Genomic DNA, 20,516 nt, shown 5'->3' with positions numbered 1-20,516 from the left:
GTGGAGGGATGAGAGGGGGATGAGAAGTGGGGGGGGGGGGAGGCCAGTGGGGATGGGAGAGGAGTAGAAGGGGGGGGGGTACCCGAAGCCCAGCTCACCGCCAGCACCAAATGGAGCCATCAATCACGGGGGGGGGGGGGGGGAGACGCGGCGGGGCGAGGCGACCCTCACTGCCGCGGGGGAGTCGCGGCGTCTCGCGCGAGAGGCCTTTGCGCTTGGGTCTCCTGCTCGATCCGTGGCCCGCGGCTCAGGCACGACAGACAGGGCTGGGGGACGGGGAGGGGGAGGTTGTGGAGTTTGTAAAAAGTGCCCCCCCCCCCCCCCCCCCGTGAGAGCTGGGTAACGTCTGCCTCCTAGCAATAGAGGTTATGGTGACATTCACCCCGGGGCGGCCTCGCTTCACGGGGGTCCTTGCACTGGGCTTCTTGGCCGCTTCCATCAATGAGAGTTTGGCGACGTTTCGGAGGTCTGAGATTCCGCGTGGAATCGATGCCGCGGGAACGACGCGGATTAGGGGTGGGGGGGACACCGGTGTGGTGGAGTCGGCGAGTCGCCCTGCGCCCCAGCGCCACGATGTTCCCAGACACTTCGGATGGTTTCCGTCGCGCCGCGGGGAGCGAGAACCCTCCAGCCAATCGCGGAGATTGATTCTCGGGGGGAAGTGAAACTCGGCCGAGGAATGGAGCGAAAGAGCGCGCACCTCCGACTAGCGCGGTTGGCCTTACGGTCGCTTTCGAAATACGTTCGACACGCAGAACATCGAGCGAACAGCACGAGACTCGGGACGTAGCTCGGCTCGCGCGTCAGCCGCACGCCTGCAATATCGCACCCGTGCCGGATCCGCGCTGGGGATGCACGCAATGCTGGATCCGTGCTGGACCCGTGCTGGCTCCGTGCTGGCTCCGTACTGGCTCCGTGCTGGCTCCGTGCTGGCTCCGTGCTGGACCCGTGCTGGCTCCGTGCTGGAAGCGTGCTGGAACCGTGCTGAGTCAATGCTCAACCCTGATAGTCTGATGTCTGAGGCGTGCTCCGAGTGCCTTCTTTGCGCAGGGTGTCTGGGACGCGCAGGGGAGTGCGGTGGAGTGCCTTGAGCGCGAGGTCTGCGGGGAGCGTGCAGGGAGGAGTCTCTCCCCTGCCATTCACTCCTCGCACTCTCCGCCCCGTGGACACGGCAAGCGATAGCGGCGCTCTCATTTTCTGTTGTATTCCTACCCCTGCCTCCCTCTCTCTCCCCTCAGCCCCGCGGCAGCCATTGCCTGCTCCCCCGTCTCGTTAATTATTTACAATGACGGGGTTGGGGGGGGGCAGTTTGTTGCCCGTCCCCCGCACCTCCGATTAGCACGGTTGGCTACGTACGGTACGAAAGAGGTTCAGCATACAGTACTACAGGAGAGAGAAAAGGGGAGGGGGGCGAGTGCCAAGACAGGAGGGGGGGGGCGAGACGCCAGTCGATGGCCGAGAGAGAAGAGAGGAGGGGGAGAGGTGAGCGAGAAAAGAGATGGGAGCTAGAGGGGAGAGTCAGGGCAGAGGGACGGGAGAAAGAGGGGAGAGAGGGGAGGAGAGGGGCGGGGAAAGGGAGAGGGGAGAGACGGAGAGATGCGGGAGATGCGAGATTGGAAGATGTACGGGCGAGAGGGGGAGGCGGACAGAGGAGAGACGGGAGAGGCGTGTGCAATTTGGTGTGTGTAAAGGGTGCGTGTTTGGATGTCTTAGGGCACGTGTCTGTGGGGAGCGGTGGTGTAGCGGTTGGCGCGCTGCGCTACGAACCTGGCGACCCGGGTTCGATTTCCGCTCACGGCCAACACCGGTGACGATTATCTGAACCGGTCCTGGGCCTCCCCTAGGTCGACTCGGCCTCAAATTAGTACCTGGTGCGGTGTGTAAACATCGCCACTAGGGAAACAAAGGCGGCCGGGCGTGGTGCTGGCCACCCACCCACTCGTGTGTCGTGCCGGCCTTCATAAGTGCTCGCTAACAGCGCTTGCCCCAACAGTGTGTTCAGGCTATACGGGGGGATCTTCGTCTTTGTCACCACCACTGGGGAGACAAAGGGGGCCGGGCGTGCTGCTCTGCCCACCCACCCGCTGGTGTACCGTTCCCGCACCTCCGATTAGCGCGGTTTGGCTACGTACGGCGCGAAAGAAGTTCAACATACATGCGTCCCGGTCTTAAAAGGTGCACCCTAAGAGCACTTTCCCCCCACAGGCTGCTGTGTGAGTGGAGAGCCGTGATCGCTTGTGACCGCGCATTAGCACCTGGCGCTACCTTTTAACATCCACATCACTCCGCGCTCCAGCGAGCTCCCCCCTCCACCCCTCCCCTACATCCCCTACACCCTCCACCCCCTCTCTCCCTCCCCTACACCCTCCACCCCTCCCCTACATCCCCTACACCCTCCACCCCCCTCTCCCCCACCCCTACACCCTCCACCCCTCCCCTACATCCCCTACACCCTCCACCCCCTCTCCCCCACCCCTACACCCTCCACCCCTCCCCTACATCGTCCACCTCTACCCCTGCATTCACCCTCCTCCCGTCGCCCCCCCCCCCTCCCACCGACCTCCCCTTCACCGCAGTCGAGATGGAGGTGAGAGGGGTGGGGGGCGAGGAGAGAGGAGGGAGATGAGTAGGAGCTGTAGGGGAGAGGGGGGCGCTGTGAGTGGGGTTGCGGGGTCCGTGCCCCTGTTGTGCAAGAGTGGGGGCGGGCATCATCCCCCCACCTACCACACCCCACACTCCCCCCTCCCCTCCGGGGTTCCGGCTAATTGACCCCAGTTAATAGGGGTCGCAACTGGGCATGCGGCCCGGGGCGGCCTCTGTCAAATAAACATCGCGACCCGCGTGGGGGGCACGGGTTGGGGGGAGGAGGGAGGACGCGGGTGGGGGCAATCCGGCGCCTGCCCCCCACTGTGTGTCGTGGTAACGTGTGGACTTGATCCTCTCAGCCCCGTGTCTGTCTCTCCGTGAGCGGCAGTGCCGTGGGTTGGCGCGCTGCGCTACGAACCCGGCGACCCGATGTTGGATTCCCGCTCACGGTCAACACCGGTGACGATTATCTGAACCGGCCCTGGGCCCTCCCCTAGGTGGACTCAGCGTTAAATGAGTACCTGGTGCGGTGTGTAAGCATCGCCACTGGGGAGACAAAGGCGGCCGGGCGTGGCGCTGGCTACGCAGCCACACTCGTTGTGCCGTTCTCGCCTTCATAGGTGCTCGCTAACAGCACTTGCCTCAAAAGTCTTTCAAGTCTTTCCCTACCTCTCTCTCTCTCTCTCTGCCTCACGACAGCATGTCTCTCTGTCTGCGTGAACACGCATGCATCTGACGAACAAAACCGAATTGGCAGACAAATCCGCCTCCTTCCCATATCCGTCCCTCCACGTGAACTACATATTCGTTACACATCCCACCAGCCACGCTGCCTTGTGGAGGTGCGCATGCCAGCCGCATGGCTTCAAAACGCAACCAAAACTCTGGACCGGCTTTTGAAATCGGCGTCTCATTCGCAGAGTCGGTCAGGCTTTGCGTCAGCAAATCAATGCTGGTCAACGGCCTGCAGGTTACATTATGAGACCTCCTTTGCCAGTAATAAGATATAGTAATAGATTTTACCCTTTTAACTGGCACAAAAACTGACACCTTTATTCAAGGCATCATGTTGGCAATAACCACAACACAAGCAGTCAAAATGCAAACAAAAGAGACAACTCTGATAATAATATGCACTGTCCTTGAATTTGATTGGTCCACACCCGAGACGGCTTTTCTTAGAGCCTAGTCTCCACTGGTGTTGGACCAGATGACGCCAAAAGGCGTGCCAGTTAAAAGGGTAAAACCTATTACTATGGCCTGCAGGTGTTTATCGGTAAGAACCCTTCTTGTTCGACGTGGGTCCCCGCTTGACGCAGCCTCGCGTGGTGAGGATCGCTCCTCCGCCCTCCGTTGTTGTTGTGGGAGGGCGACTGCCTCCAACTGCCCGGCAGCGTCCTTCACGAGCCTCCTCTTCCGCAGAGGTCGATCTTGGCACCGCTGGTTGACCGGTCATCAAGCAGATCCACTCGGCTCCACATCCTTCTCGACCGCGTGAGTTCCGTCTCTTCAACAGCCTGTGCCGCGCCCGTTTAGCCCCCTCTGCCCGGCCAGACAGAAGCCGCTTCGGGACGCTGTGGCTGGGAACGCGGGCAACGCTACCCAGGCAACGCAGCCTCGACTGCCAGCGGAGCTTCACTGATGATGGGGGACCGTGTCCAGATTTCTCAATGATCTGTGAGCTCCTCACACAATCCATCCTGGTTACATCGAGGCTGGATTGTAGACAGGCGAACCCTTTGCAATAAGTGAGATAGATTGGGGCATAGTGGGACCCCTGAGAGATTGTGACGTCCACCGGGAAGCCTTCATCCAGCAGTAGATAGGCCATGTCTATATACCTAGCATCTATATTTCATCTCTATAACCCGTCCTCGATTATCTCGCCCCCCCCCCCCCCCCCCCCGTCTGTAATTAGTTTGACCCCCAACAGAGAACAATCCAATCAATGCGAGCGGCGCGAGCGCGGGACACGTGGACAATTGGTATTCACGTGAAAACCACACTCTCGCCACGTTCAGCCACGCACCACGCTCTCCCACACACTGCACTCACCGCACTCACTCACCACATTCACACACACCACACTCACCACCGCACTCACTCACCACATTCACACACACCACACTCACCACCGCACTCACTCACCACATTCACACACACCACACACACACTACACCCACCGCACTCACTCACCACATTCACACACACCACACACACACTACACCCACCGCACTCACTCACCACATTCACACACACCACACTCACCACCGCACTCACTCACCACATTCACCCACACCACTCTCACCACGTTCACCCACGCACCACGCTCTCCCACACACTGCACTCACCGCACTCACTTACCACATTCACACACACCACACTCACCGCATTCACTCACCACATTCACACACACCACACTCACCACCGCACTCACTCACCACATTCACACACACCACACTCACCGCATTCACTCACCACATTCACACACACCACACTCACCGCATTCACTCACCACATTCACACACACCACACTCACCACCGCACTCACTCACCACATTCACACACACCACACTCACCACCGCACTCACTCACCACATTCACACACACCACACACACACTACACCCACCGCACTCACTCACCACATTCACCCACACCACACTCACCACCGCACACACACCCCACACAAACCTGGGGTTCGCGTGGCTTCGGTGTCAGAGCGGGTAGGGGCTGGGGGAAGAGGTGGAGGAGGAGGGGGGGTCACTGCGCCTGATGAAGGCGTCGAGACGCAGGGGTCGCGGACAGCGTGGGGGTGCGAGGGGGTCTCGAGACACCGGGCGGAGGGAGGGAGCGAAGGGAGGGGGATGATTGGGGGAGGGAGCTTTTGGGGAGGGGGCTGATGGGGGAAAGGGCTGATGGCGGAGGGAGGGGCTGTGGGTGAGGGAGCGGCTGGTGGGGGGAGGGAGGGGGATGATGGGGGAGGGAGCTGGTGGGGGAGGGGGCTGATGGGATGAGGGAGGGGCTGTAGGTGAGGGAGGGGCTGATTGGGGAGGGAGCTGATGGGGGAGGGGCTGATTGGGGGAGGGAGGGGCTAATGGGGGAGGGAGCTTTTGGGGGAGGGGGCTGATGGGGGGGAGAGGGGCTGTAGGGGAGGGAGCTGATGGGGGAGGGGGGTCGCCTTGGCCCGGGGGCGGGGCCATCTGTTGTCGAGGGAAGGGGCGGTGATGTAGGGGTCACGTGGTGTTGTGGTTCAGTGATGGTGATGTAATGGTAATATTTTCAGAATCAATAACCTTTATTTATCCTGGAGAAATCCGGTGAGCTATGAAGCTCTTCTTCACAAATGTTAAGTTTAGGGATGTACTAGTAATTTTTTTTTAGTGACGGTGATGTGGTGCGGATGATGTGGTGATGTGGTGCTGGTCATCGTGATGGCGATGTGATGGTTATGGAATAGTAATAGTGATGGTGATGTAGTCGCCATAGTGATGTGGTAATGGTGAGGTGGTAGTGATAGTGATGGTGATTTGATAATAACAGTAATCGTGATATGGTGATGTGATAGTCACAGTGATGTTGATGTGGTGATAGTGATGGTGATGTGGTGATAGTGATGGTGATGTGATAGTAACAGCGATGGTGATGTGGTGATAGTGATGGTGATGTGGTGATAGTGATGTGATAGTAACAGTGATGGTGATGTGTTGATGTGATAGTAACAGTGATGGTGATGTGGTGATGGGACGGTGTCAGTGGTGATAGTGATGGTGATGTGATAGTAACAGTGATGGTGATGTGTTGATATGATGGTAACAGTGATGGTGATGTGGTGATGGGACGGTGTCAGTGGTGATAGTGATGGTGATGTGGTGATAGTGATGGTGATGTGATAGTAACAGTGATGGTGATGTGGTGATGTGATGGTAACAGTAATAGTGATGTGATAGTAACAGTGATGGTGATGTGGTGATGGGACGGTGTCAGTGGTGATAGTGATGGTGATGTGATAGTAATAGCGATGGTGATGTGATGGTAACAGTGATGGTGATGTGGTGATGGGACGGTGTCAGTGGTGATAGTGATGGTGATGTGGTGATAGTGATGGTGATGTGATGGTAACAGTGATGGTGATGTGGTGATGGGACGGTGTCAGTGGTGATAGTGATGGTGATGTGGTGATAGTGATGGTGATGTGATGGTAACAGTGATGGTGATGTGGTGATGGGACGGTGTCAGTGGTGATAGTGATGGTGATGTGATAGTAATAGCGATGGTGATGTGATGGTAACAGTGATGGTGATGTGTTGATGTGATAGTAATAGCGATGGTGATGTGTTGATGTGATAGTAACAGTGATGGTGATGTGGTGATGTGATAGTAACAGTGATGGTGATGTGGTGATGGGACGGTGTCAGTGGTGATAGTGATGGTGATGTGGTGATAGTGATGGTGATGTGGTGATGGGACGGTGTCAGTGGTGATAGTGATGGTGATGTGGTGATAGTGATGGTGATGTGATAGTAACAGTGATAGTGATGTGATAGTAACAGTGATGGTGATGTGGTGATGGGACGGTGTCAGTGGTGATGAGGTTGGGTGGGGGTGGAATCTGAGACGATTCCTCGCCGTGGGAGGGAACAGCTGGGGCGGGGGTCGCGGGGGAGGGGCTGGGGAGGGGCGGGAGTCGCGGGGGAGGGGCGGGAGTCGCGGGGGAGGGGGCGGGGGTCGCGGGGGAGGGGCGGGGGTCGCGGGGGAGGGGCGGGGGTCGTGGGGGAGGGGCGGGGGTCGCGGGGGAGGGGCGGGGGTCGCGGGGGAGGGGCGGGAGTCGCGGGGGAGGGGCGGGGGTCGCGGTGGAGGGGCGGGGGTCGCGGGGGAGGGGCGGGGGTCGCGGGGGAGTCGCGGGGGTCGCGGGGGAGGGGCGGGGTTTTGAGGGGGAGGGGCGGGGTTTTGCGGGGGAGGGGCGGGGTCGCGGACTCCCTGTCAGCTTCCTGTCAGCTTCCCCTGACAAAGGGGAGCAGGTGTCGTGGGGAGGGTGGACCCCCCCCGCCCCCCGCACGCGGGAGACACTTGATCCCCTGGCTCTACTCCTTCCCCCCCCCCCCCCGCGGGAGGAGGCATGGTGGTGGTGGTGGGGGGGGGGGGGGCACCTAAATATATCGGCACGAGCTGCGCCGCCCTCCTCAGTCGCGCTCGCGGTGTCAGCGAGGACTGACCGCGCTCCTCTACCCCGCCGTTACCCCCCTCCGTTACCCCTCCAGTTACCCCTCCAGTAACCCCCCGCCCGTTACCCCTCCGTTACCCCCCTCCGTTACCCCTCCAGTAACCCCCCGCCGTTACCCCCCGCCGTTACCCCCTCCGTTACCCCCCTCCGTTACCCCCCTCCGTTACCCCCCGCCGTTACCCCCGCCGTTACCCCCGCCGTTACCCCCCGCCGTTACCCCCTCCGTTACCCCCCGCCGTTACCCCCCGCCGTTACCCCCCGCCGTTACCCCCCCGCCGTTACCCCCCCTCCGTTACCCCCCGCCGTTACCCCCCGCCGTTACCCCCCGCCGTTACCCCCTCCGTTACCCGCCTCCGTTACCCCCCGCCGTTACGCGAGTCTCGCGGTTGTGGGGGCTCGTCTCGCTTCGCTGGATGCGAGGTGGGTGGGGGGCGACGTGGGGGTGGGGGGGAGTGAAGCGGCTCTCCTTGAGCGACCTCCGTGGGGGGCCTCACGTGGATTAAATTAATTACCCCCCCCCCCACGACACCCCCCCCCTCTCCCTACACCCCCCCCCCCCACCCTCCTCTCGCCGAGGATCCCGAGCTAGGGGGCTCTGTCCACTACCTCAGCGGCCGTCGCCCCCCCCCCCCCTCTCCCCAACCCCGTCTCCCCCCCCCCCCGCGATGATGCCTGTCTGCACGGGGGGTCCCTGGGCCCCCCACTCGGCCTCTCCGCCCTGCCAATCAAGCTGCTCGCGCTCCCCCAGGTGAGCCCCGCCCCTCCATCCCCTGCCCGCGTGGGAGAGGCGGAGGACCGCGGACTTCGGGGTTCGTTCGTCGGTGTGTGTCCGTGTGTGTGTGTGTCCATGTGTGTGTGTGTGTCCGTGTGTGTGTCCGCGTGTGTGTGTGTCCATGTGTGTGTGTGTGTCCGTGTGTGTGTCCGTGTGTGTGTGTCCGTGTGTGTGTGTGTCCGTGTGTGTGTGTGTCTGTGTGTGTGTCCATGTGTGTGTGTGTGTCCGTGTGTGTGTGTGTGTCCGTGTGTGTGTGTGTCCGTGTGTGTGTGTGTCCGTGTGTGTGTGTCCGTGTGTGTGTGTGTGTCCGTGTGTGTGTCCGTATGTGTGTGTCCGTGTGTGTGTCTGTGTGTGTGTCCGTGTGTGTGTGTGTGTCCGTGTGTGTGTGTGTGTCCGTGTGTGTGTGTGTCCGTGTGTGTGTGTGTCCGTGTGTGTGTGTCCGTGTGTGTGTGTCCGTGTGTGTGCCCGCGTGTGTGTGTCCGTGTGTGTGCCCGTGTGTGTGTGTCCGTGTGTGTGTGTGTCCGTGTGTGTGTGTGTCCGTCTGTGTGTGTGTGTGTGTGCCCGCGTGTGTGTGTCCGTGTGTGTGCCCGTGTGTGTGTGTCCGTGTGTGTGTGTGTCCGTGTGTGTCCGTCTGTGTGTGTGTGTGTGTCCGTGTGTGTGTGTGTCCGTCTGTGTGTCCGTCTGTGTGTCTGTGTGTGTGTGTGTCCGTCTGTGTGTGTCCGTCTGTGTGTCCGTGTGTGTGTGTCCGTGTGTGTGCGTCCGTGTGTGTGTCCGTGTGTGTGTCCGTGTGTGTGTGTGTGTCCGTGTATGTGTCCGTCTGTGTGTGTGTGTCCGTGTGTGTGTGTCCGTCTGTGTGTCCGTGTGTGTGTGTGTGTCCGTGTGTGTCCGTCTGTGTGTGTCCGTGTGAGTGTGTCCGTGTGTGTGTCTGTGTGTGTCCGTGTGTGTCCGCCTGTGTGTCCGTCTAAGTGTCCGTGTGTGTGTCCGTGTGTGTGTCCGTCTGCGTGTGTGTCCGTGTGTTCGTGTGTGGGTCCGTGTGTGTTTGTGTCCGTGTGTGTGTGTGTCCGTGTGTGTGTGTCCGTCTGTGTGTGTGTCCGTGTGTGTGTGTCCGTGTGTGTGTGTCCGTGTGTGTCCGTGTGCCCGAGTGTGTCCGTGTGTGTGTCCGTTCGTGTGTCCGTCCATGTGTGTGTCCGTGTGTGCCCGTGTGTCCGTCTGTGTGTGTACATGTCTGTGTGTGTGTGTCCGTGTGTGTGTGTCCGTGTGTGTGTGTACACGAGTGTGTGTGTCCGTGTGTGTGTGTGTGTACACGAGTGTGTGTGTGTCCGTGTGTACGTGTCCGCGGGGAGCGGCAGTGTAGCGGTCAGCGCGTTGCGCTATGAACCCGACCACCCGGGTTCGATTCCCGCTCACGGCCAACACCGGTGACGATGATCTGAACCGGTCCTGGGCCTCCCCTAGGTCCACTTAGCCTCAAATGAGTACCTGGTGCGGTGTGAACATCGCCACTAGGAAGACAAAGGCGGCCAGGCGTGGTGTTGGCCATACACCCCCTCGTGTGCCGTTCCGGTCATTATAGGTGCTCGCTAACAGCAAGTTCCCCAACAGTCTGTTCAGGCTATACTGGGGATCTTTGTCTATGAACGTCTCCTTACGATGTCCCGAGTCTTCTCGGCCACAGTTATGCCCCCCTTCTCTACGCTTGCGAAACGCGGACCACTCTGAAAGACGAACGTCTGCGTGGGTCTTAAACATTTAGGCTGGCCCCGCCTACGATCCATCCCGAGTTGAATCAGGCTGGAATTGGTCCGGACCTCTCAGATCCTTGAGAGATCCGGAACGCCGTCTCATCGGCGAGCTCCTCCGGTAGGCGAGGCTGTGTTGGCTGAGTCACGTAGCCGGCGTGCACTGCCACCGCATGCCCAAGCAGCCTATGCTTGGCCGGACAGAGGGGGCTAAAAACCGGCACGTCACGGGCTAGAGAAGAGATGGAGTGACGTGCTACAGGAGGACGTGGAGCTGAGTGGACTTACCGATGACCGGTACCAGCGGTGTCAAGATCGGCCTCTGTGGAGGAGGCTCGTGAAGGACGCTCCTGGGCAGTTGGAGGCAGTCGCCCTCCAGCAACAACAGAGGACGGAGGAGCGACGCTCACAACAACGAGCGGAGTGCATGGGCGGGTAAAGCACAGCGAGGTGGCACTGTGCTACCTTGGCCTCAATGTGCACCTGCCACGGGTTGCTGTGGCACGGGCTACGAGGGCTCTGATTGATTGGAAGAAAGTCGCGATCTGGAACCTGTCTGCAATCTGGCCGAGCGTCGTATGGGCTCGGCTTGTGAATCGGTAACCGGTTTGGGAATCTGAAGCTGCCGAGGCTCAAGAACCGGTTCCAGGTTGAACGCGAGCAACAAACGCGCCGACTGGCACGCGCGGACTTACAAACCGCACGGCGGGCTAAGTCACCGCCGTGCCAAACCGGTAACCGACATTTTTTACCGGTTTGTTGTCGATCTGGTTACCGGTAATGAAACAAACCGATTTCTAACCACGTTGGGGTTCTCATCATCGTCACTGTTCCAAATACATGGCAAGTAACTCGTGTAATGTTTCACAGGTGGTAAATTGGCAGCGTACAACTTCTTCGGGTGACGTCACGTGGGTGAAGCACACGGCGCCTGGTTTCGTTGAAATTCCACCGCGCGGTTAACCAGGGCGGCCTGCCGCGTTAGAGCCACGGACCTCCACACAAGACGGGCCTCACTCACTAACTGCCCGCTGGGGCATGTCACACACGCGTGTGTGTTCACATGTGTGTGTTCACGTGTGTGTACACGCGTGTGTGTTCACATGTGTGTGTGTGTGCTCACGCGTGTGTATTCACGTGTGTGTGTGCAAGCGTGTCTTCACGTGTGCGTATGTTCACGTGTGTGTGTACACGCGTGTGTTCACGTGTGTGTGCACGCGCGTGTTTACACGCGTGTGTTCACGTGACTGTGTTAACGTGTGTGTGTGTGTACACGCGTGTGTTCACGTGTATGTTCACGTGTGTGTATGTTCACGTGTGTGTTTACACGCGTGTGTTCACGTGACTGTGTTCACGTGTGTGTGTGTACACGCGTGTGTTCACGTGTATGTTCACGTGTGTGTATGTTCACGTGTGTGTGCACACGCGTGTGTTCACGTGTGTGTGTTCACGTGGGTGTGTGTACACGCGTGTCTTCACGTGTGTGTATGTTCACGTGTGTGTGTGTACACGCGTGTGTTCACGTGTGTGTATGTTCGCGTGTGTGTTTACACGTGTGTGTTCACGTGTGTGTGTGTGTGTACACGCGTGTGTTCACGTGTATGTTCACGTGTGTGTGTGTACACGCGTGTGTTCACGTGTGTGTTTCCGGCGTGGGGAGCGGTAGTGCAGCGGTGAGCGCGCTGTGCTACGAACCCAGAGACCTGCGTTTGATTCCTGTTCACGACCAACACCAGTCATGATTATATGAACCGGTCCTGGGCCTCCCCTAGGTCGACTCATGCTCAACTCAGTACCTGGTGCGGGGTGTAAACATCGCCACACGGCAGACACAGGCGTCGTCGTGCGGTCCAGCCACCCGCTCGTGTGCCGTGCAAACATTCATAGGCGCTACTCGCGAACAGCACTTGCCCCTACAGTCTGTTAAGCCTATAAGGATGATCTTTGTCTTGTTCACGCGTGTGTTCACGCGTGTGTTCACGCGTGTGTTCACGCGTGCGTTCACGCGTGTGTTCACGCGTGTGTTCACGCGTGTGTTCACGAGTGTGTTCACGAGTGTGTTCACGTGTGTGTTCACGCGTGTGTTCACGCGTGTGTTCACACGTGTGTTCACACGTGTGTTCACGAGTGTGTTCACGCGTTTGTTCACGCGTGTGTTCTTGTGTCACGCAGGGTGGGCTGGACCCGCCTGGCGCGGGCCCCGAGCCGATGGCCGCTCCCTTCCTGCCCCCTCCACCGCCCCCCCAGAACGGCTTGGGGGGCGACTTCACTCAACAGCAGCAGCTGGGGGGGGGCTCTGCGAGCAGCCTCGCCCTCTACACGGCAGCCCCCCTCAATCACGGCTGCTCCACGGCAGCCGTGACCTCCACTCACCATGGACTCTCCGTCCCCGGCACGGCAACGGTGAGTGCGGTGTAACCGTAGCGACCCACACACGGGCGAGTAGCGTGCACATCGCCCCTCCCCCCCCCCACCACCACTCCCCACTCACACCCCCCAACTCACCACCCACCCCGTCCCGTGCCCCCCACTGCCCCCCTACTGTGCCCCTCCCCACTCCCAGCAGCAAACGGAGGAGGAGGCGGCGCTGCCCCCGCCAGACGGTGGCGGCCCCCCCTCCCCCAAGGGGCAGCACAAGAGGCTCCACGTCTCCAACATCCCCTTCCGCTTCCGCGACCCCGACCTCCGCCAGATGTTCGGGGTGAGAAGCGGGGTGAGGGTAAGGGGGCAGGGGTGGCGGAAAGGCGAGGGGGGTGAGTGGGGTGAAGGGCATGTGTTCACGGCTCTGACCTCTACCCTGTGACCCCATGTCCCCCCCCTCCCCCCCCCACAGCAATTTGGGAAAATCCTGGATGTAGAGATCATCTTCAACGAGCGGGGGTCGAAGGTGAGCGGTTTTCATCCCCCCTCACATCCACAGTGGCTTGGCCACCACCATCATCACCATCATCATCATCATCACAAGCATCATCATCATCATCGTCATTACCTTGACCCAGTGTCTATAGAGATCCTGATCTCAATAACTGCGCTGACCCTGAATCCCTGACCCTGGCAAGTGTGGCGACCTTGACCTCCAACCCCGGTAATTGACCCTCGGCCGCTGACCCTACCACCCCAGGGATTCGGCTTCGTGACGTTTGACAGCAGCGGGGACGCGGAGCAGGCGCGGGAGAAGCTGCACGGCAGCGTGGTGGAGGGGAGGAAGATCGAGGTGAGCCCCCTACCCCCACAGGCCCCCCCCCCCCACTTTAGTGTCTCATCAGCAGGGTGGGGCTCGCTGGAGCCAGTGCTGGCGAATGACCAAGGTGTTTTAGGGGGCGAGGGTGTAGACTAAGGCCTTCACCAGGAGACATTTGTTGTTAAGCAGATGTGGCGTGAGTGAAGATGAGAGGGGAGAGAGGTAGGAGAGTGCGTGGAGGGGAGTAGAGTGAGATGAGAGGGGAGTGGTAGGAGAGTGAGTGGAGGGGAGTAGAGTGAGATGAGAGGGGAGAGGTAGGAGAGTGAGTGGAGGGGAGTAGAGTGAGATGAGAGGGGAGAGGTAGGAGAGTGGGTGGAGGGGAGTAGAGTGAGATGAGAGGGGAGAGGTAGGAGAGTGCGTGGAGGGGAGTAGAGTGAGATGAGAGGTAGGAGAGTGCGTGGAGGGGAGTAGAGTGAGATGAGAGGGGAGAGGTAGGAGAGTGCGTGGAGGGGAGTGGAGTGAGATGAGAGAGGGAGAGGTAGGAGAGTGCGTGGAGGGGAGTAGAGTGGGATGAGAGGGGAGAGGTAGGAGAGTGCGTGGAGGGGAGTAGAGTGAGATGAGAGGGGAGAGGTAGGAGAGTGCGTGGAGGGGAGTAGAGTGAGATGAGAGGGGAGAGGTAGGAGAGTGAGTGGAGGGGAGTAGAGTGAGATGAGAGGGGAGAGGTAGGAGAGTGGGTGGAGGGGAGTAGAGTGAGATGAGAGGGGAGAGGTAGGAGAGTGCGTGGAGGGGAGTAGAGTGAGATGAGAGGGGAGAGGTAGGAGAGTGCGTGGAGGGGAGTAGAGTGAGATGAGAGGGGAGAGGTAGGAGAGTGAGTGGAGGGGAGTAGAGTGAGATGAGAGGGGAGAGGTAGGAGAGTGCGTGGAGGGGAGTAGAGTGAGATTAGAGCGGAGTGGTAGGAGAGTGCGTGGAGGGGAGCAGATTAAGATGAGAGGGGAGAGGCAGGAGAGTCGCGATCCCTTGGAGGTCGAGATGTAGATACACCTGTGCCTGAGCGCCAGGCCTCTGAATGAAGGTTGAGAGGAGGTGTGAGGAGGTGTGGCGAGATGGCAGTAGTCCTGTGTGAGTTCAGAGCGTGCGGGAGATAGCCACGCGCTGTGGTTATGGTTGTCGTTTTGGGTGTGACCGTGGCTAATGGTTGTGGCTGTGGCTGTGTTGAGCTAAGGCGGCTGGCTGTAATTGTTGGTGTGTGGCTCCTCTCCGTAAATGCCGAGACACCCCTCGTTACGATCGCGCCTGGAATCAAACGCGGCGCTTTGACGGCACACGCGAGGCTCTGCGGAATTGCAGCGGCACTCATCCATCTAGCGGCACGCGCTGACCACACACATCAGCGTTTCGTCCCTTGAAGCCGGCGGTGTGGGTGCTGAGGCTGACGACAACTCGTGCGTGCGATGCTGCACCCGTGGGCGTTTGTCGCTGTTGACAAAGCAAGCCGGTTTCATCCTCGCGATGATTCCCCCCCTCCCCGCCGCCGCCGCCGCCACCGCAAGACAAACGCGTAACGCCACGACAGTAATCCGTTACAACCGCGCGAGTGCTGATTGTTGTCGGCCGCTTGGCGGTTTGTGGGGGGTGGGTGGCGATGGTGACCAGAGCGTGGGCTTGACGCGAACTTCGCCGGCAGCGCTCTCGACGGCTTCCCCCTCCTACGCCGCGCGATGCTCATCAGCAGCACGCGGACGGCGCTGCCGCTTGCCGGGGCCGTGAGTCGAAGCCCCTCGCTGCTCGGTGCTGTCCGTCCCCCCTTGGTGTCGCGTCTGTTGACGGAGGGAGAGACAAAGAGGGTCGGGGCGGGAGGGTGCGCGTGGTGAGTGGATTTAGTGAGTGTGTGGTGAGTGATTGTAGTGAGTGTGTGGTGAGTGAGTGTGGTGAGTGAGTGATTGTAGTGAGTGTGTGGTGAGTGAGTGTGGTGAGTGAGTGGTTGTAGTGAGTATGGTGAGTGAGTGTGGTGAGTGAGTGGTTGTAGTGAGTGTGTGGTGAGTGAGTGTGGTGAGTGAGTGATTGTAGTGAGTGTGTGGTGAGTGAGTGTGGTGAGTGAGTGGTTGTAGTGAGTGTGTGGTGAGTGAGTGTGGTGAGTGAGTGATTGCAGTGAGTGTGTGGTGAGTGAGTGTGGTGAGTGAGTGATTGTAGTGAGTGTGTGGTGAGTGAGTGTGGTGAATGAGTGAGTGTGGTGAGTGTGGTGAGTGAGTGATTGTAGTGAGTGTGGTGAGTGAGTGTGGTGAGTGAGTGGTTGTAGTGAGTGTGGTGAGTGGTTGTAGTGAGTATGGTGAGTGAGTGATTGTAGTGAGTGTGGTGAGTGTAGTGAGTGAGTGGTTGTAGTGAGTGTGGTGAGTGAGTGGTTGTAGTGAGTGTGGTGAGTGAGTGTGGTGAGTGAGTGTGGTGAGTGAGTGATTGTAGTGAGTATCGTGAGTGAGTGTGGTGAGTGAGTGTGGTGGGTGTGGTGAGTGAGTGTGGTGAGAAAGTGTGGTAGGTGTGATGAGTGAGTGATTGTAGTGAGTGTGGTGAGTGAGTGTGGTAAGTGTGGTGAGTGAGTGGTTGTAGTGAGTGTGGTGAGTGAGTGTAGTGAGTGAGTAATTGTAGTGAGTGTGGTGAGTGGTTGTAGTGAGTGTGGTGAGTGTGGTGAGTGTGGTGAGTGAGTGGTTGTAGTGAGTGAGTGGTTGTAGTGAGTGAGTGGTTGTAGTGAGTGTAGTGAGTGTGGTGAGTGAGCGTGGTGAGTGAGTGTGGTGAGTGAGTGATTGTAGTGAGTGTGGTGAGTGTAGTGAGTGAGTGGTTGTAGTGAGTGTGGTGAGTGAGTGGTTGTAGTGAGTGTGGTGAGTGAGTGTGGTGAGTGAGTGTGGTGAGTGAGTGATTGTAGTGAGTATCGTGAGTGAGTGTGGTGAGTGAGTGTGGTGGGTGTGGTGAGTGAGTGTGGTGAGAAAGTGTGGTAGGTGTGATGAGTGAGTGATTGTAGTGAGTGTGGTGAGTGAGTGTGGTAAGTGTGGTGAGTGAGTGGTTGTAGTGAGTGTGGTGAGTGAGTGTAGTGAGTGAGTAATTGTAGTGAGTGTGGTGAGTGGTTGTAGTGAGTGTGGTGAGTGTGGTGAGTGTGGTGAGTGAGTGGTTGTAGTGAGTGAGTGGTTGTAGTGAGTGAGTGGTTGTAGTGAGTGTAGTGAGTGTGGTGAGTGAGTGTGGTGAGTGAGTGTGGTGAGTGAGTGGTTGTAGTGAGTGTAGTGAGTGTGGTGAGTGAGTGGTTGTAGTGAGTGTGGTGAGTGAGCGTGGTGAGTGAGTGCTGTACCTGCTCATGCATAGCTAATGGCAACACGCGGCCTCTGCAATATTCATCGTGCGGCTTGAGCCTCCACCTGCTGCCCTGGGGAGGGGGGGGGGCGGGTTGCGGGGGGCCGGAGGGGGGGGGGTCGGAGGGAGGGTTAATTTCCAGGTGCAGTGAGCGTCACGTGATGCCACCTGCAGCCCCCCCCACCCCCGCGCCCCACCTTGACACTCGCGCAGGGGGAGGCAGGTCAGCTGAGTGGGGTGTGCGGGTGACGCTGTGGCCAAGCTGTTGTGCGTGCTTTGCCCTTGCTGTGTTAGCCGTGATGTGTGGAGTGTGCTCTGGGGGTGTGCTGTGTTAGCCATGCTGTGGTCGCTGCGCTCTAAGCCGTATTGTGTTTGATTGTGCTATGCCAGGCGGTCTGTGTTAGCTTGTGCTGTTATTGGTAGCCGTGCTGTGTGTTGAGTGTGCTATGCCAGACGTGCTGTGTGAGTAGCCGTGCTGTGTGAGTAGCCGTGCTGTGTTAGTAGCCGTGCTGTGTGAGTAGCCGTGCTGTGTGTTGAATGTGCTATGCGAGTAGCCGTGCTGTGTTAGTAGCCGTGCTGTGTTAGTAGCCGTGCTATGCGAGTAGCCGTGCTGTGCGAGTAGCCGTGCTGTGTGTTGAGTGTGCGAGGCCAGGCGTGCTGTGTGAGTAGCCGTGCTGTGTTAGTAGCCGTGCTGTGTGAGTAGCCGTGCTGTGTGTTGAGTGTGCGAGGCCAGGCGTGCTGTGTGAGTAGCCGTGCTGTGTTAGTAGCCGTGCTGTGTGAGTAGCCGTGCTGTGTGTTGAATGTGCTATGCGAGTAGCCGTGCTGTGTTAGTAGCCGTGCTGTGTTAGTAGCCGTGCTATGCGAGTAGCCGTGCTGTGCGAGTAGCCGTGCTGTGTGTTGAGTGTGCGAGGCCAGGCGTGCTGTGTGAGTAGCCGTGCTGTGTTAGTAGCCGTGCTGTGTGAGTAGCCGTGCTGTGTGTTGAATGTGCGATGCCAGGCGTGCCGGGCTGTGATTGGTTCTGACAGGTGGTGCTGAAGCTGCTGCTGCTGCTGCTGCAGGACGCGTCATCTCTGGTCCCGACCCCCGTCTATCCCCGAGGGCGCCTGTCCGTCTCCCGGGCCCCCGGGGCCCCCTCTCGGGCCCCCTAGGGAGTAGGGACCCCCCCCCCCCAGCCCGTGCCATCACGTGTTTGTGTAACGTGATTTGCATGTTGATGCCTGGCTTGTTTGTGTTCACAAAGAGGTTGTTGGTGGTGGTGGTGTTGTTACACGGCTCACTGTCTCGAGGATGTTGATGTTGGTGGTGCTGGTGGTGGTGGTGACGATGAGAATAATCATTTAACCCCGACCGGTCGCTATGCACGGGAAACGCCGCTGCTGTTGCAGCCAAACTGCTTGCCCCCTAACCCGGACCCCACTCCCATCTCCAAACCTCCGGGTTAACTTCCCTCCATAGTTCATGATGATGATGATGAGCATTGCGTATAATCGATTCATGTTTGGCTTAAGCCACGTCATGGTCCGAATAAATGCGTGTCGTCAAGACCCTCCGCCACCCGACGCAGACAAACAAATGCAACGAGTCACGGCGCACGCAGCTTGCCCAAAGGTGGTCCCTCCACCAGTGGGAGCTCGGGAGAGAGAGAGAGAGGAGTCCTTGGCCTACTCTTCTACACTGGCCTCGCGTGTTGGGGGAGGAGGTGGGCTTACCCAATCTTTCCCCCTCCCTCCCTCCCACCGACGGGCTGCGGTGAGTCGCGTGGGGGGGAGGGGGAACGGTTCAGAAGATTGCTCCACTGCCGTGCCGGCAGATCGAGTCGCTCCAGCGCGCTAATGACCGGCACGCCGCTGTAGCGGCCGCATTCGTGTATCGTGTAAAAAGGGGTCAACAGGGCACGTTTATTGCTCGAGGCATTTATGCACGTGCATAAAACCGGTTTTTCGTGCGGTTCCCGGCAATGAAGCAACGTACAGCGTTTAGAAGAACCCGAATTGGTCCCGACGTACGATCGCGTGACCTCGTGCGACGTTGGCGAGCGACGTTGACAGTCGTGGCGTGACCGGACCGACGGCGAAGTTCAAGAGAATGCTGCTCGCTCGGTCAGTCAGGCGCCCCCGGTCTCCTCTTCAAGGGAGTTTCTGGACTCGAACTGTGGCCGGGCTGGGTGCACTTCGAGGCTATCGCGTGAAGCGTGGAAGGCGAAGTTCTGGGAGGAGGTGGAGGATGATGATGATGATGATGAGAAGGAGCAGCAGCGGTGACTGTGAGCGCAGCAGCGCCCCCCTAACCCCGCGGTGCCGCATGCCGGGGCCTCCACACCGCCCCCCCGCCCCCGCCCGCCCGCCCCCACCCCCTTGCGCGCATGTGCACGCGCACGCACGCGCACGCACGCGGCCCGTGCACGAATTTGCTCTTCCCTCTTGCGGTTGATGTTGGGATCCCCCCCTCCTCGGGAGCTTGAGCCACGGCGGTCGGGGGTTGGGGGCATGGAGGCAATGCCACACGCACGCACGACCACCCACCCACCCAAACCCCCCCCCCCCCCAACGACTCGTCTCACCTGTTCACTGTTCACCTGTTCACCCCCCCTCCCTTCCCTCCTATCCTCCACCCGCTCCGCATCACCCGCTCCGCAGGTGAACAACGCCACAGCGCGGGTGATGACGAACAAGAAGGCCGCGGCGTCGTTAAGCAACGGTGATGGCCGCGACCTTATCTCACCCGGCGAGCGGGCAGCATCCCGAGTTCGACTCCCGCTCACGACGAACGCCGGCGGCGAATGTCTGAACGGGTTCCGGGCCTCCCCCTAGGTCGACTCGGCCTTAAATGAGCGTTCGGTGCAGTTGTGGGAAAAATCAGCATTGGGGAGACAAAGGCGTGTCCGGCGTGGTGCTAACCACAGCGCCTCTTTTTGTGCGCCGTGCCGGCCTTTGTAGTTGCTCACTAACAGCACTTGCCCCGACAGTCCGTTCAGGCTACAGGGGGATCTTTGTCTTTGTGTGTCTTTATTAGTGATCGAAGTCAACCCATATAGCACGTGTGTCTGTCCCTCGCCCTGCCAGAGAGGCTTCCACACTTCGAAGTGCACCAAGCAGCCTCGGATGTTGTAGTTGCGTTTGTGTGTTCACATAGAAAGACCTCCCCCCCCCTCCTCTCCCCCATTCGGGTGTGGAGTTGTCGTAACCACACCCGGCCGCCTTTGTCTCTCCTGCGTTTATACTTACTGCACCAGGTACTCAAGGCTGAGTCGATCTAGAGGAGGCCAGAACCCGTTCAGTCATTCGCTACTGTTATTGGTCGTTATCGGGAATTGACACACACGGACACACAACACAAAGATCCCCCGTATAGCCTGAACAGACTGTTGGGGCAAGTGCTGTAAGCGAGCACCTATGAAGGCCAGAACGGTACAAGATGGTGTGGGTGGCCAGCACCACGCCCGGCCGCCTTTGTCTCCCCAGTGGCGATGCTTACACACCGCACCAGGTATTAATTTTAGGCCGAGTGGACCTAGGGGAGGCCCACGACCGGTTCAGAAAATCGTGACTATTGTTGGCCGTGAGCGGGAATTGAAATCGGGACGCCGGGTTCAAAGTGCAGCACAGTGCTAACCGCTACACTGCTGCTCCCTTAACAGACACACAACACGGACACAGACAAACACAACAACAACAACCGCCATT

General features: G+C 59.1%; 1 protein-coding gene across 1 annotated transcript in view; it reads left to right on the top strand.

Moving 5' to 3' along the window:
• The window catches only part of LOC116949677 (RNA binding protein fox-1 homolog 2-like), a 66,490-nt gene that overhangs the window by 35,636 nt on the left and 10,338 nt on the right, over nucleotides 1-20,516 (top strand). Inside the window, exons 3-7 of the mRNA XM_076072357.1 lie at nucleotides 12,492-12,722; nucleotides 12,883-13,020; nucleotides 13,153-13,206; nucleotides 13,441-13,533; nucleotides 19,470-19,530. Of these exons, the coding sequence (XP_075928472.1) occupies nucleotides 12,528-12,722; nucleotides 12,883-13,020; nucleotides 13,153-13,206; nucleotides 13,441-13,533; nucleotides 19,470-19,530 (541 nt within the window). The 5' untranslated portion in view covers nucleotides 12,492-12,527. The remainder of the gene's footprint in view (nucleotides 1-12,491; nucleotides 12,723-12,882; nucleotides 13,021-13,152; nucleotides 13,207-13,440; nucleotides 13,534-19,469; nucleotides 19,531-20,516) is intronic.

Source organism: Petromyzon marinus, chromosome 37 (assembly GCF_048934315.1).
Source record: "Petromyzon marinus isolate PM22_M1 ecotype Great Lakes invasive population chromosome 37, UKy_Petmar_22M1.pri1.0, whole genome shotgun sequence".
Lineage (NCBI taxonomy): Eukaryota > Metazoa > Chordata > Hyperoartia > Petromyzontiformes > Petromyzontidae > Petromyzon > Petromyzon marinus.
The sequence above is the reverse complement of the archived record's forward strand: the minus strand, read 5'-3'. Positions and strand labels throughout refer to the sequence as shown.